This window comes from Anguilla anguilla, chromosome 2 (assembly GCF_013347855.1).
Source record: "Anguilla anguilla isolate fAngAng1 chromosome 2, fAngAng1.pri, whole genome shotgun sequence".
Taxonomy (NCBI): domain Eukaryota; kingdom Metazoa; phylum Chordata; class Actinopteri; order Anguilliformes; family Anguillidae; genus Anguilla; species Anguilla anguilla.
Window position 1 is genome coordinate 9055718 of NC_049202.1, and position 15796 is coordinate 9071513.

The following is a 15796-nucleotide window of genomic DNA, read 5'->3' on the forward strand; positions in this document are numbered from 1 at the left end:
TTAAAAACCAGTGTTTGAATGTCTCTCCCGAAATATACATACAGTAAAGTAGAAAACAGTATTTAAGATCACAATGTTGACATTGAAAAGATATTATTTAACAGTATTTTAAGATCACAGAGCAATTAACAGAGCAAATAAGCAGTCAGCTGGTTGGTGCAAAATCACGAAAGAGACATGCGTACGGGGGACTCGCAGTCCAAAATGTCCAAAAGTAGGCAAATCCTGAGTCGAGTGTCCGGTCCTTCGGCGCGTTTCAGGAAGACTTCCATCGTTTGGCAGAGAACACAGCATGTAGGGCGTAGAACAGCGTCGCGACATATGACATGACCTGAAAGAGAACGACAGTGAGTTTTTAAAACTTTTTTATTATTATTAATTTAGGTCTTTTCAGTTCAATATGTTTTCGTGTATGAGCATGTATACGTAAACGCCTACCTATGTAATCTATGAAATAAACGCATGCTTATATGAATGAAAATGCACAGCACGTACTGTAATGCAAAAAACCAATGCGGTACAATAAAAGTGTATGTAAGAAACACGTGACACAAATGCAGCCACTCTGAAGACAGGGCAGTGGTTTAAGCGGCAGAGAAAATGTGTAGAACTGCAGTCACACACAAATGACACATACATGCTTCAGAATAAAATAAAATACCCATTAATTAAATGAACAGCGACACCTCAGATTTCCTAAATGTACCCTTAAAGTGCAATAATGTTCTATGTGGGTACTAATAAATGCCATTATAACAAGCAAAAAGGTACAAACAAATTATGTATTGCTCACGAGGGGTACAATTTAATGTACCATTCGGGTGACAAGTGTATACCCTTTTTTCTGAGAGCATAAGATGTAAATGAACCCCAGAGCAAAGCAGATTCACTTCCCTGATTCACAGGACTGAGAACATGCCCTACCCTTACACGGGCTGCACACAGCAAGTGTGCTCTGGTAAAGCAGGGCTGCGTAACTCTGCTCCTGGAGGACCAGCCAGTCTATTTATGTATTTATTATTTTCGACCATGTTTCACAAAAATACATTAAAATGCCACCTCATTTGAGAGATTGACATCGTGAATGAAGAGAATTTAAAATCTCCTTGGATGATCTCTGCTTTTAACAATTCATGAAGCTTAAGGATGTATACACACACACACACACACACACACACACACACATATATATATATAAAATTATAAATCTGTGTAGTTTACATTTACAGTGGCTTCTTAAGACAGGTCTGCAGCAGGCTGTGTGATGTCATGTTTACGCCATCGATCAATGACAAAAACTCCTTTGCATTGTGTGAGAAGATTAATAGTATACAAACCACTGCAGCAATGTTTTCCTGGTACGACTTAAAGTTGACAGAATCGTTCTGTAATCTGATGGTTACGTTAGCGAGAGCCACAGAGGCGCTGAGGTAGAAGAAGGCAGCCAGGGCGTGATAGGCCACATCCTGAATGAACAGAAACCGGTGTGAATTCCTGCAAACTAACCATTCAATTAAGCCGCAGTGTTTGCGTAATCACAGTGACTCACGGAAGAAGAATGCCAACTGGGAAAAGATGCCACAAACAGACATTTCTATATCAGCTTCTCAGGTAGGTCTTCAATAATTTGTTTTCTTTTTTTTTTTCGTTTGCATCAACATATAGCAGCTGTAATTATTATTCTCCTTTTTCTTACTTCTATAAATTAAATATTTACCTTAGAAGAGTCATTTCATCCAAAACATTTTTGGTCCAAAAAAATATATAATAAAGCCAATCCAGGCTGTGTCATAATAATGACTGGTAAAATCAATCTGCACCACACCTTAAATATGCAAAAATGACCGAAAGACCGGGGTTCAGCAAAAAAAACAAAAAAACAGCTGTGGGCTGTTAAGTGAAGGTGGGTCAGACTTCATAGTGCTGAAAAGTGCAGCAGAACCTGGTGCCAAATAATGCAAAAACTCCTGTGATGTGTTTTATGGCCTGATGACTGAGAGTCTCTGTGTTGGCCTGTTCTACTGCACCATCAAACAACCACTTAACCAAAATGACTTTATAAAATATTGCCAGCTACATTAGTACACTGTAGTAATGATGATACTGATGATTGTTAGTGTGAATATTATGCAGAGATGTACTGTAGATTAATACCGTTTTAGAAATACCGTTAAGCATATATTGAAATATGTTTTCATAGATTTTTAATAAATTTATTGTTCTACAGCTTTTGAAGAACCCTGAGATTTTAAATGAAAGGAAAGCGTACCAGCGTTAGCCACACACTGCTCTTCTGGTTGACTCCGCTGACGTAGAGGAGGAACAACAGAGTGGTGAAGAAGAAACAGAAGACGGACACAAACATCACCCAGCCTTGGGGGTTATCCATGAGCACCCTCGTAGAGGCAACCAGAATCCACACCAGACCCCCAAAGACCTGTGGCATAGAGAAAAAGGAACTGTGAAGAAGCACTTAGCTGAGCAGTGAAAGTTCGTCAGAACACAGGTTACTGACCTCAGCTGCTTTCTAGTATAGCACAACATAACATAACATAACATAACATGACATGACATGACATGACATGACATGACATGACATACCATACCATAACATAGCATAGCATAGCATAGCATAGTGTATCATATCATAACATAACATAACATAACAATATAGCATAACATAGCAAGCATAGCATAGCATAGCATAACATGTTATTGCACACTTGTGTGTAACTTGAATAACTTCATTAAATGTCCAATTAGCTAGTTATCAAATTGGCTCTTCTTGTACTTGTTGTCTCTCTCTGGACTATAGAATACTTTCCCCCTCTAGGGAATTGCCCCACTTTGATCATTGATCTTCACACTTGTGTTTGCATTGTAGATCTCTCCGGGAAATATTAATGCTTTACATTAGTGGCAGTAATGTCTTGCAAAGTAATGTAATAACACTCTCATAAATATTCACCCACCATGGTAGCTGCCTGAAGCCATTGGTTTTCATATCATAATATATTCCTTTTTTCCTATTTTATATCTCTCCTTAAAATCCTTAAAATCATATTTTTATTATTTTATGTCTTAAAGTTTTTTTTTTTTTTTTACAATATATTAAAATGCCAATAATGTGAATGTATATCCATATATTTATAGGTGTTGCCATATTTTGATTATATATTTAATTTCATTCTATTTTCAGTTTATTCCATGTCCATACGAGTTTGCGGATCCTCTCGTTCAAGCAGGAAAGGAGGCAAAATGCAGAACCAGCCAGTTCCTGTGCTGCTCTGAAATCCCGCGGCTGATGTACTCACAAACTCCGGAATGAAGAAGACGTCGGGAACAGTAGTGAAAACCCCGCAGCCGCTGGGGAGTGAGCCGCTCGACGTCGTGGCCATAGTCCCAAACGAGTGTGTGCCGTCGCAAGAAAACACAGAAATGAACCTGGTCACCAATGTCCTAGCCTTTTGAGGACGTGCCCTGACCTCTCCTGTGGCCTGCTCCTCCCTCCCCTTACCCCCCTCTCTATCATTCTATTCAAATTAATTTAGAAGATTCTGGGCCTCCACAACCTAGAATCAGTGGAATATCCTAGCAGGCCAACAGGAGTGGTTTTGCAGATCTCCATGGTGCTAAATAACATGTTTGTTTGACAGTTTGCATTGAAACACAAAAGGCCAACACAGAAGGAGGGGGTTACTGTTGTACAGCAAGCATGTCGTTGTCAAACACCTAATGGTGCAGTAGGCTTGAAAACAGGAAAACCTTTCACTAAGTTATGGTGGCAAGACAAGTGTTCTTGCACATCCTCTCATCCTCAACCTATTGATCAACATCCATTATTCTTCAGTAAAACTTGAGTTCAGAAACAGCAATATGTAATATGAGTTCAGTAACAGTTTAGATGACCTAAGATACTTTCAAATCAAAGGATATTTTGCAAGACCCAAGCTTTTTAAAGCAGCGTTCTATTTTTCACAACTTGACTCTGAGAGACAATTTGAGAAACGTGTTTATTGGCAAAAATTTAATAAACATTATCACGTTCATGGTGCACAAGCCTTGTGAAGGTGCACTCACATGAAGTGTCACTTTCTGACACTTTTGGGTAAGAATCATTTGCACAGTCTTACGATGACTGTGTATCCATCTCCATTTTGGTTACTGTAAAACAAAACAGACGGTTACGGTGCCTATAGAGATAGGTAACAGCATTGTCATCCGTCATCCTTCTCTGTAATTGAAATGTCAGTATCGATTGTGTCCTCTACCCATACTGAGTGCGGCAAAGACAGGCAGTTGAGCTCAAACGGTTGCTAGGGTGAGGTATCCAAGGCCATAAACAGAAGCCATTGTCTGAACCTTCACTCTACTATACAGGTATCTTTGTTTTCATAGCCAACAAATAAAGAAAATTGCACCCGACCCCTTCAAATACCCTTGCAGATATGGAACATACTGCTGAATATTGTAAATATATGGACTTTTGGGAAAATACAATGATAAATATATCTTACAGTATTGTAATTTTTGAAAATATACTGTCATATTTGGAAGTAGAATTTTTTTTGATGTTTGCCCATATTTGATGAAGTGTGATACATATGTTCTGGTCTTTATAATATATTTTATTTAGAATATTGTAGTATATTTTATATCCACAGGAGTAGGAAACTCTCCTGCTGACCGTGAGGGTGGTGGTTCAATGTGAAAGGGAAGAATGTTGAGAGATCAAATGGTGGTACTCACACACTCTCCCTAACAATCGATCCGTGGCAGCCATCTTATAAACAAGTAATCTCATCCAGGTGTCATGGAGATTCATAGCTGCAAAGAGGCTTGCATGGACTGTTTTTGAATCTGTGGCTTCAGTTTCTGGAATTACCCAGAGGCTAATTCAGAAGCGCTCACTGAGCAACGTTATGCAAGTCTGTGCTAATGGGAGGTGTGCTCTGTATTTTAGTGTGTGTGAACCCCATTGTTCTTTTACCCCATTGTGTACCGTACTGTCTTCCATAGCCTTCTCAGAAATGCAATTCTCGAAATGGATTTGACCAGGATGGGCTGGTCTCTTGTATGAAAGGCTGCTCAGGCTAAGCTATTGTAGAAATGGATTGTACTGTAATATATCGTAAATATGTCAGGTTTTTCAACATATTTTGCAACATGTTACATATTTCACAGCCTGTTATATATCTAAAACAGCAATATATATTGATATATTTTCCAGTATATTGTCAAGTGCTGCGCTACATTGGTAATATATTTGTTTGAGTGTATATTTGAATGTTTTATATTTCCGTTGCAGAAGCCACCCTACAAGGAGGCAGTGTTTTGCTGGAATGTTAAGTGTCCTTTGTAATGGCAGTGCTTAGCTGTGGTCTTCATCATCTCCCTTGTGGATCAGGTCCACCTGTAAAACTGTTTAACTGGGTAAACTGTGCTTGTTGACAGAGAGACCGGTGCGGGAGCAACACTTCCTTCAACAGAACAACATTGTCTCCACCTGTGAACAGTACAGCTTCTGGAGGACAAACCCTTGTTCAAATGTTCAGACTTAGGGAAAACGGTCGGTTTGCCTCTCACCCAGAAAGCACACACAGTACGTATCAGGACAGCATTGGCAACAAGCGTTAGCATGCTAGCATTATGTACTGTACACCAGCTCTAAATCGGCCCACTAGCGAGAGGGCAGATCAACTAATTAGCCAGCCGATCCTCATCTCATCCAACAACCATGTCCACGGCCCGATGTAGGCTTGGGAAAGTAGCCATGCAAGTACATTCACATTTTCACATTTTCAGCTTTTACAGTTAGATGCGTTTTTCAAATTATGAACATTATTCTCAAACATGACTTGAAGGTTTTAGACTGTATCTGTGTACTGCTCATAAGGTTGCCACTGATGGCAGTGATGAGATGAAGACAGTGTTGTTGAAGATGTTGTTAACAATGATTGATCGTGAAGGTGTAGATGAAGAAAAAACTTTGCTAGAACTAAATGTAATGTTCCTTGAGCATTGGAGCAATTTGAAGACTAAATAAAGTACTCAGATCTGAACAGGGCCACAGATAGGTGGGGGGGAACACTTTGTCGCGGGCCCGGGGGGAAGGGGGGGGGGGGGGCGAATACGAGGTGTAACTATTTTTCATTTGTTACAAAGTAAATTTGGGGTCTCTCCCAATATATTTGGTCCCGGGCCAGATAATTCATAGCTGCAGCCCTGGATCTGAATATGACTTCAGCAAGACAAATAAATCCAGATAGTCCCACTGTGAGCCAACACATTATCTTGCATTTACCCTTTTCATAAAATCTGTACTTTTCATTTCTGACACTTCCTGTTTTATGAAATTTCCAGTCATAAGTATTTATTGTCTAGAAACAGTCATACCTTGAGAAAGTTGCTCTTAGGAGCGCTATTGTATTACAATCAATTTAGCCCAAGCGAAAGAGCAGCAGACAAAGCCTCATTGTGTGAGGTGGTGGTGGTTGCTGTTTTGTTATCTGTGTACGCACAAAGGAAACGTTTTACCTCTCGACAGAACTGTATGCGAAAGCAATAAAGTTTAACAGAGCATGTTTAAAGCCCACTCTGAAATCCCCCCGTGAGCCAACGAGCAAAAGTCTCCCCTTAAAATGTGATGTTTATCGAAAGCGTGTGTTTGAAGTTTATGTTACGAGCTTTGCGCAAGGCTGTGGTGACCCCCCCTCAGCTTCTGAGAAGGCCTTCCACAAAAGATACAGATCAATACACAAATCACAGAAAGGCTTCTAATTCACCTTGCCAGCTAATGGAAATACCATTTGAATTTTCTCATGTGTGATAAAAATGTAAAACATTCCGTGCTTATTCTCTGCTCCTGTCAGACGGGTCATGTGCCAGGAGGCCTCTGTTCACCGTGGTTGCGCAGGTATGCGGCAAAAGATTCCGCCTGCGAGCCACGTAAACAACATCGCCACGGAAACAGCACACTCTGGCTGGACAGCACCATGCTACAGCCCGGCTCCTTAGCGCGCACACCTTGGACAATCGCAAGCGCAGATCTGGTTACAAATCCAGCTACACTATACTTAGCTCTCCATGGGAAATCTAGTCAACACTGGCGGTGCCGGACAATACGTGTATGTCAGTGTGGTGTTGGATTGCAGCGCTGTTAGATGAGAATTTTAAAGCTAGTTTTGTTTTTGTTTTTGTTTTTTTCCTTTCAGCATTTGGGCCCCAAGCACCCTCAGTTGGAAGACTATATTATTCCAAGGAAAAATGTTCAGCTCTTGTTTGTGTCTGACCAGAGTAATCTTCCTCGACCCCTACTTCAGTGCTGTCATCAATGTAGCATCTCTGAAGCGCAGAGCACACAATACAGAGACCAGACCATCGGGCAGCCGACTCTCAAACCCTTACATAAAGCCGGCCCCGACACACACGCCCCAACACCAACATTAACTACGTTTGTATCCCAAAGAACTTTTCTGAAGAGCTGCCCTTGACCTTGGCCACACACATCCGTCCCTCTCTGTTCAGCAGAGGAGCCGCTCTAGTCTGCGCGTCTCTACGGTGGATGTTTCTGAGGGCTCGTGTTTCTCCTGGGGCTGGAGTCAGGAGTGGGCATCTGCTCCAGAACCATAGCAGGTCACATTCCATCCCCGCCGCCCTCCCTGCCCTGTCACCCAGGCACAATGCCGGGCCGTGAGCTCTTTTTACAGGGTCTGGTTTCCCCTGCACAAACGTAACCTGATCCCACAAAACATAGCAGCTTCCCTTCGGTATAGTATTGTCTGATATTTGATGTGAGGTTGAGATAAAGCCTAGGAATGTAGGTGAGTCTTTTCACGCTGTTTCGAAGCATTGTGTTTTCAGTTTTTCTTTTTTTTTCTTTTTTAAATAAAAAAATAGAGGCCAGAAGTGTTTCTTTTCTTTTTATTCTACATTTCTTAGGTGTACTGTATCAATTTTATTAACAGGAGACCTGGGGAAAGATAGCACTGTTTGCACCCGCAAGGCCTGGTGCACAGTGAACTCAAATGAGACGAGTGTTTAGCATGAACGGATGTGAATACCGCAATATCATTCAGAGGCCATCCTTCACACTCCGGATTGCACTCTCTGCTGATGGAGGAGGGTTGAAACCAACATACGAATACAATTTGAACACTCCATATTGGGGGACAACAGTGAAAAATCAGAGTGAAAATAAGTTTTAAAATAAATAGATAGACGCTGCATCGCAGCTTGTAGTGGGTGTTAAAGGGAAAATAAAACCTTCCAGGGTATTGTATTTCATTGACCTTGTGAAACCTTATGAAAAGTTATGAAACCTTTTGAATGGTTATGGTATGTTATGAAACATTTTGAGAGGCTGTGGAATTGTGGCCGTCTAGATATCTTACTACCATTGCCCTGCATCCGAAAACATGCCTTGTAGGCTCAGCTATGCACTGTGACAACATTAAAAGTAGGTGTGGCATGCCTCTTTACCTAATGCCCCTTACCTGGCCACTTAAATCAGCACAACAGAGCATGCTCCATCACTGGCCGTGTTCATAAAGTCCGTGAGTGTGTCTCTCACCAAGAGTCAAGAGCAAACATTCCACACAAAGGCGAGTTTGAGCAGATTGAGTTTCCTGATACGAGGAATGCTGAAAGTCAAACAAAAATAAACGTCAAACACAGTTCACCGCGTGGACCTGGCCGTACGATGACATCACATCTGGATCAGGTACACTTGTGAAATGGCTCCTTAGATGTGAAACAGGAAAACATTTCCCGCAGATTTTTTGCCAGACATGTTACAATTGTATGATGCCCTTCGCTATGAACACAAAACAGACATTTCCATCCTTGGGGGGGGGGGGTGGTTGGTGGTAACAGAAGCTATCGCAAACAGGAAGGGTGGGGGGGACCAGGGAACTGGCGCAAGAACAATAGCATCGAAAAAGCTATTCACGTCCTATAAATACTGCACAATTAAGCTGTCTTTCAAAAAATAAGCTTTTAAATAAAGCTTTTAAAACCTGAATTGTGTGGCCTACGTGTGGGTTGTGGCACTATATGACCACATAGACTGCATTATGCCCGCGGCTGGCTCTGGTTTCCTTTAAAAATGTGAGTGATCTGATGGCATTGCTGGTGTGCCATTAGCTCAGCTACTTTGAGCAGCACAAAACATTGCATTCCTTCAGCACACTATCCTATCCAGAATGACTTGCACTTTCATCTGACATTCATCTGATTCATCTAAGTCACCCATAGGAGAGACAATGCAAAGGAGTCAGTTGAAGATGATCCCTGATTCAAGCAGTGCAAAGCGCTGTCTGGCCCTCTTCGACCCAGCCACACCCTCTGTTTTTGCAGGCACCTGCACAAGCTCCGACCACCCTGGCCTCTCGGTCACCAGGGAGGCTCCAGAGAGCTCTAACGGACACCTTGTCTGGTTCCTATGGCAGGGACTCTACTCAGCAGCCCTAGCCATAAGCCCCACCCCCTCCACTATGGGCCACGGCAACAGTTGCTTTTGTTGTTATTGTTGTTGTTGTTGTTGTCGGGTGGGCGCTATGACAATGTTCCCACCCCTGAGTGCAATATTTTGAACATTATACAGCCAGAAAATGGGCAGGGCAGGGCCTGACCAGAGCGCAGTCAAGAGCCACAGAGACTATAAGCTGCAGAAAGGAACTGAGCAAACAGTGTCCTTAACGAACCCATAGTGGGAAAATGTCATTGAGCAAATAGCCGTGATTACAGATCAAATAATTGAGAAACTCACTCACTCACTGTTGCGAAAAGAGATCTGCTTGCAATCACAACGATTAGAGTCCCAGATATCTTATCATTACAGAAAATAAATAGAGCTTGAAAATATAGAACCTTGTTGGTGGCCAGATTGGCCCAGCCCTGATTTCATGTTTATAGAAAGGCAGCCAGTGACATATACAGGGATGGAAGACAGGGGGGGGGAACAGCCCAGAAATATTGCTAATCATGGTGATTATGAAGTTAAATGCGGATGTCCAAACATACTAGTAGTACTTAAGCCAGCAGGACCAGATGTTCGCTTATCATTGTCCTGGGCTATGGCACAGGGAGGAAGGTTGTTTAGCCTAATCTATGAATGTATGGTCTGAGTTAGCCCTGTAAGGTTAAAACATAAATTTAAAGCGGTTTGGTGCTCCAGTAGGAGGACTCTCAGTAGTGACTGCCATAGCCATCATGGGTTGTATACTGGTGGCTGTGGATGTGACTGGATGGAGCTTCTATCCAAGTGTTTATTCTAGGTTTTAGGCACTGAGACTACATTTACTAAGAGTGCTGACAGACTTTATAGTGCCTAACCTCATCTTTTCTGGTTCTTTTCCCCTGGGGCTCCTGCCTCTCTCTCTTGCCCTGAGTTCACTAACTCAACCAGCCTGTTTCCTCGCCCTGAGTTCACAGGATCACACCAGCCCTGTCCTCCACTCCTTGGTCATGGACCACTGCAGCCCTGTTCCTCCCCTGCTTCATGGCCGTGCCCTGACGCAGCTCCAGATATATCACCCTGCCCCTCTAAACTACATTATACTGAACTAAACAATTTAGACTTTTTTAAATCTAATTTAGACTACTACTTGGACTTCAACTACTTTTTGCTCTTGTTCTGTTTTTGTTCTTTTCTGCCACTCTGTAAAGAGTCTTTGTGACAGTTTTCTGTTAAAAGCACTACACAAATAACATTGATTTTGACTATGGTTTGATATATATAAAAACAGTATAATGACCTTAAAACAATATTGTTGTGGGCTCCTAAAACCATGTCAGTTCAGTTCAAAAACATTACAGCCTCACACAAATCAGCAGCTTTTGCCAGAAGTATCCACACCTTACTTAGAACATAATTACTGAAACCTGAAAAGGATGACAATACGACAATAAGATTTAATCATAAAAAAACATAATGTCACTTGGCAGTCACGAATGCTACTCCCTTCTCACTGTGTCCACACCTTCCCAGCTCTGAATAATCCCACACACCGGGCCTATGAAGGCTAATGTCACGCACAGGCATGGTTATGAAGGTTATGTCATGTACGGGCAGGATTATGAAGGGTAATGTCATGTATAGGCATGGCTGTGAAGGGTTATGTCATGTACAGGTACAATTATGAATGGATAGGTCATGTACAGGCACAATTATGAATGGATAGGTCATGTACCAGCATGATTGTGAATGGTCATCTAATATATAGGCACAATTATGAATGGTTATGTCATGTACAGGCACAATTATGATTGGTCATGTCATGTAGAGGCACAATTATGAATGGTTATCTCATGTACAGCCAGGAATAAGAGCAGTCATGTCATGTAGAAGCGCGATTATGAACGGTTAGGTTACGTACAGGCGCCACAGCTCACTGACCATCGTGTGCCCAGGCCCTTCAAGCCACGGAAAATTACAGTCTCCTGAGGTATTGTACTGAGCCAAAGGGAAAGGCCCAAGCCTAAATTTGACACTTGGTCAGGACAATATGTATTCACATGCAGTGTCAGTGTGTCAGTGGCTGAGAAATCCATTAAAGAAAACCATTGTAATGTTTCGTCAGTGAATTATGCAAATTATACAAAAGATTAACTACTTTGGCAGTTGCCATTGCTAACATGAGGGCTGTTGAAGAGATATAAAACATTATCTGACCGTCTCAGAATTGCAGTCTCATGCAGTTTTTTTTTTTAACTTGCTCTGCTCATATGAAGAAACATTCACATGATAAGCCTTGAAAGATGTGAGCATATTGTATCATGAACCGGAATTTCCAGATCCTCCTATTTCTGCAATGCGACGTCCATGTGTCAGTTTGTTCTCTTGGTTTCCGTGACCATCCCTGTACCCATGGAAACAATAAATCAGGTGTTTTTTAACCGTTCACATTTAACCCCCTTTGACTCATACCAGGCCCCTCCTGTGAGAACACTGCTCAAACTGTCAGAGGAGGAGGGCGTGGGAGGTCAGGTATGGCTCCCGTCAACCGTTCCTGTTCTTCGCGGGACTGCCTGCATTTTTACACATCAGCTGTAATGCGAGTTGCCGATAGTGACGATTCCCTGCGGTCAGGGCTACAGGCTAGTAGCTCTAATACAGATGAGCTGTGTGTTTTTTGCAACGATCAGTTAGCCTGTGCCTGAGTGCGACTTGAACAGTCAGCAGCTCACTACAGGGTGTAACAGTTGACAGCTTGCAACAGTGTGTAACATTTAGCAGCTCTCTACAATGTGTAAGAGTTAGCACCTCGCAACACTGTGTAACAATTAGCACCTCACTGCAGTGTGTAACAGCACCTTGTTGCAGTATTAACCATTAGCACTTTGCTGCAGTATGAATCGTAAGCTCTTTGCTACAGTGTGTAATAGCACCTTCCAACAGTGTGTAGAGTCTCTTTGCTCCATACTGTTACGCAGCAAAATTGGAACACTGTCAGAGTGAAAATATGTCTTCACTGGCCTTAATCAGATCAACTGTCTCAACCTGGAATGACATGTCACAGCAGCCATATCTTAAATATTACAGGGTCTCGCCTGTTTAAATGCCTCCGCCCAGTTTCTAGTCATGCAGAGCTGTATGGAGGAGGAGGAGCCTCAACTGAACCTATTTTCAGATCTGTCCACCCAGCATTCTTTGGAAGTGCTCTGCTGTAACCCCTCCCTCTCAGCCACAGCAGACGTGTGCAGGTGTCTAGGCGTGCCTATAACTCAATCATTTGGGAAAACCTGAACGGCAACTGCAGGGTGAGCCGGGTTGCTTCCTTACTCTCCAGTCCAGGCACTCAGCTTTATCCTGTACAATAAAATGTATTATACATCAAATAGAATTTATGTCAGTTGCCAAACTAATAAATAATAATTATATCATATCACATCACCTGTAAGTATGCCATATTCTGTACTGAGCACATACATGTTCTGTTAAAGAAAACCAAACAATAGTATTGAATGTCGTTCATGGAAATAAAACCAAACGGAGCAGAAGCACAGTCACTTCAAAAAGGTGTGGATTTTACACACTGTACATAGCACCACACTAACCACTGCACTTTGGCGGACTAAAGAGGACTGTAACACACTGGAGCAAGGTGCTAACTCTTGCATACTTTTGCGGTCTAAATGGTACTGTTACACACTAGAGCAAGGTGCTAACTCTTGCACACTTTGGCAGTCTAAAGGGTACTGTTACACACTATAGCAAGGTGCTAACTCTTGCACACTTTGGCGGTCTAAAGGGTATTGTTACACACTAGAGCAAGGTGCTAACTCTTGCACACTTTGGCAGTCTAAAGGGTACTGTTACACACTATAGCAAGGTGCTAACTCTTGCATACTTTGGCGGTCTAAAGGGTACTGTTACACACTATAGCAAGGTGCTAACTCTTGCATACTTTGGCGGTATTAAGGGTACTGTTACACACTATAGCAAGGTGCTAACTCTTGCATACTTTGGCGGTCTTAAGGGTACTGTTACACACTAGAGCAAGGTGCTAACTCTTGCACACTTTGGCAGTCTAAAGGGTACTGTTACACACTATAGCAAGGTGTTAACTCTTGCATACTTTGGCGGTATTAAGGGTACTGTTACACACTATAGCAAGGTGCTAACTCTTGCACACTTTGGCGGTCTAAAGGGGACTTAACACACTGTAGCACTGTGCTATTGGACACTTTGGTGGACTAAAGGGGACTGTTTAAAAATGTGGCCTGTTTTATACGATGTATTCTGCTGACAGCTGTGTGCAATGATGACACGTTTCTGGAGCCCCGCCACTGGCACCCATGTGGGACTCCGGAGGCGTGACAACTCAGGCAAACTCTTTGCCCTCTGCGCCAGTGCCACTGTGACCCCGAAAGCACCCGGATGGGACACTACCAGCACAACTCGGTCACAGCATGTACACAAACACGGGAGTGTGCTCTAAATACAGAGCCACACGCCCGCTCTGCCCTCTGTCTGCTCACACCCCGGCAAGGCGCGGCCGCCAAAGCTCGCACGTCCACCTGTCCCGGGCGCTGCGGTTTCCATAGCAATTTTGAAAGGAAATTCAAAAGGGCAAGGGCGTCACAAAGAAGTGAACCAAATTCTACTATAAATTAGACTCTCAGGTCAGGAAGAAAATAGTTGATCCTCAGGAATGTGTGCTCATTCAACAGATAAGACAGAATGCAGAATGTACAAAATGAACCGAAGTATGTTTATTAAAGCGTATACCCCTTCTCGTGTTGGGCAACGTTTGTAAACTAAGTTATGAAACTATCGAAATAAACTGAGCTTCAGACCTCCTCTGTGTTCATGAGTTCAAGGGTAATACAAAGCCCTGCACAAGATTCAGCACTCAGTATTTGATATGCTATGAACAAGTAGATATTATATCTATAAGAAAAGTGCAGAATTTGGAGCAATTCATGACGGAAATACAGGACAGTGCTACACTCATGAGACACATGAGACGCACCCTCTGGTGGCTGAAGATGACATTACAGGTCTTCACCCAACCAAAGAAGAGAGAACATGAAATGCACATAGCACGTCTGCGTGGTAAAACCCCTATAATAAATAGTACAGTCGGTTTATGTAATTTGCCACAAGTCTCATAAACAAGTAACTTCCATATTTTGCAGTTGTTAGGAGAATGACGTGTGTACAAAAATTGTTATGTCACATTAAATTGCATTATCATGTGGTTTTGTTTATCCCTAATGAGTAGGGGAGAAACATATTGATGTGAAAACTACATGATATGTGAATCAGAAATGTGAGAAGCATTAGATTCAATAAATAATTTCAATATGAAGCAGTCAATTAGATTAATGCAAGCTCACTACTTATAAATTACAAAACAGAAGACATTATACAAAACATTAAACAATTAATTTGCAAATACCAGAAAAGAGAGAGAGAGACGGATAAGCCAGACCATGTCAAAGTGTTACCCACTTCCAGTTTAAGCGCCACAGGATGAAAGGAAACTAGCCCAAAACACACAACCAAGGAACCACCAGCAAAATAAAAAGAGAAAAACTCCTATTCTCCAATGCTCTGAAACCAACTGCAACACAACACAACTTTTTCCTGTGGCCATCTTAAATACCTTACCCAGCATGGCTTGAGGATTTTTGCCCTGATTGGGTGATGCCAAGGTGCAGGAGGGAAGAGAAAAGGGTCAGACTCATTTAAGAAAAGGACTGGCCTACCTAAAAGCTGACCGTGAACCGTGAATGTTGTTGGATGCAGGGCAAAGCACTATGCTATTATTATCAAAAAATTCCTGAATGAATTATCTTTCTAACAAGGTCCTGTGTCTTCTTTTTTTCTCTTTTGAGACCCATAGATCACCCGCCTAGATTAGGGTGTCAGGAGATTTTAAATTGCCCCAAGCACATTTGCTGTGATACTTGTGGAGGGGGGTGGGGCACATTCTTAGAAACAATATGATATTGTATACAACTCACTGTTTCCCTCTCTAAGGCCATAAACTAAACACTAGATATCTGACATTATGGAAACAGACATTTTGTGCGTCAACCCTCATTCTAATAAGAAACGTAAGTCTGGGCATTATTATTTAAGTAACATTCAAAACTGTTTAACTCTCCAGTGTTGCGTCTTCTCATCTGCAGTCGCAGTTCTGATCTTAAGTAAGCTGTGGATTTTCCCATGGTTCTGTAGTACCACGGTCATCGTGATCTTGGGCTGGACATGTACATAGAGAGATGCCCAGGAGTGGATGTTTGCATCACACTTACAGCAGTGCTCTCAAAACAACAAAAAGAC

General features: G+C 42.2%; 1 protein-coding gene across 1 annotated transcript in view; it reads right to left on the reverse strand.

Moving 5' to 3' along the window:
* The window catches only part of LOC118221910 (myelin and lymphocyte protein-like), a 4768-nt gene extending 1323 nt beyond the window's left edge, over positions 1 to 3445 (reverse strand). The window contains exons 1-4 of the mRNA XM_035407339.1: positions 3315 to 3445; positions 2270 to 2437; positions 1338 to 1466; positions 1 to 331 (exon numbers count right to left, since the gene is read on the reverse strand). The exon at positions 1 to 331 is cut by the window's left edge and continues 1323 nt beyond it. Coding sequence (XP_035263230.1) covers positions 257 to 331; positions 1338 to 1466; positions 2270 to 2437; positions 3315 to 3398 — 456 coding nt within the window. The 5' untranslated portion in view covers positions 3399 to 3445 and the 3' untranslated portion in view covers positions 1 to 256. The remainder of the gene's footprint in view (positions 332 to 1337; positions 1467 to 2269; positions 2438 to 3314) is intronic.
* Between the last annotated feature and the right edge of the window lie 12351 nt (positions 3446 to 15796).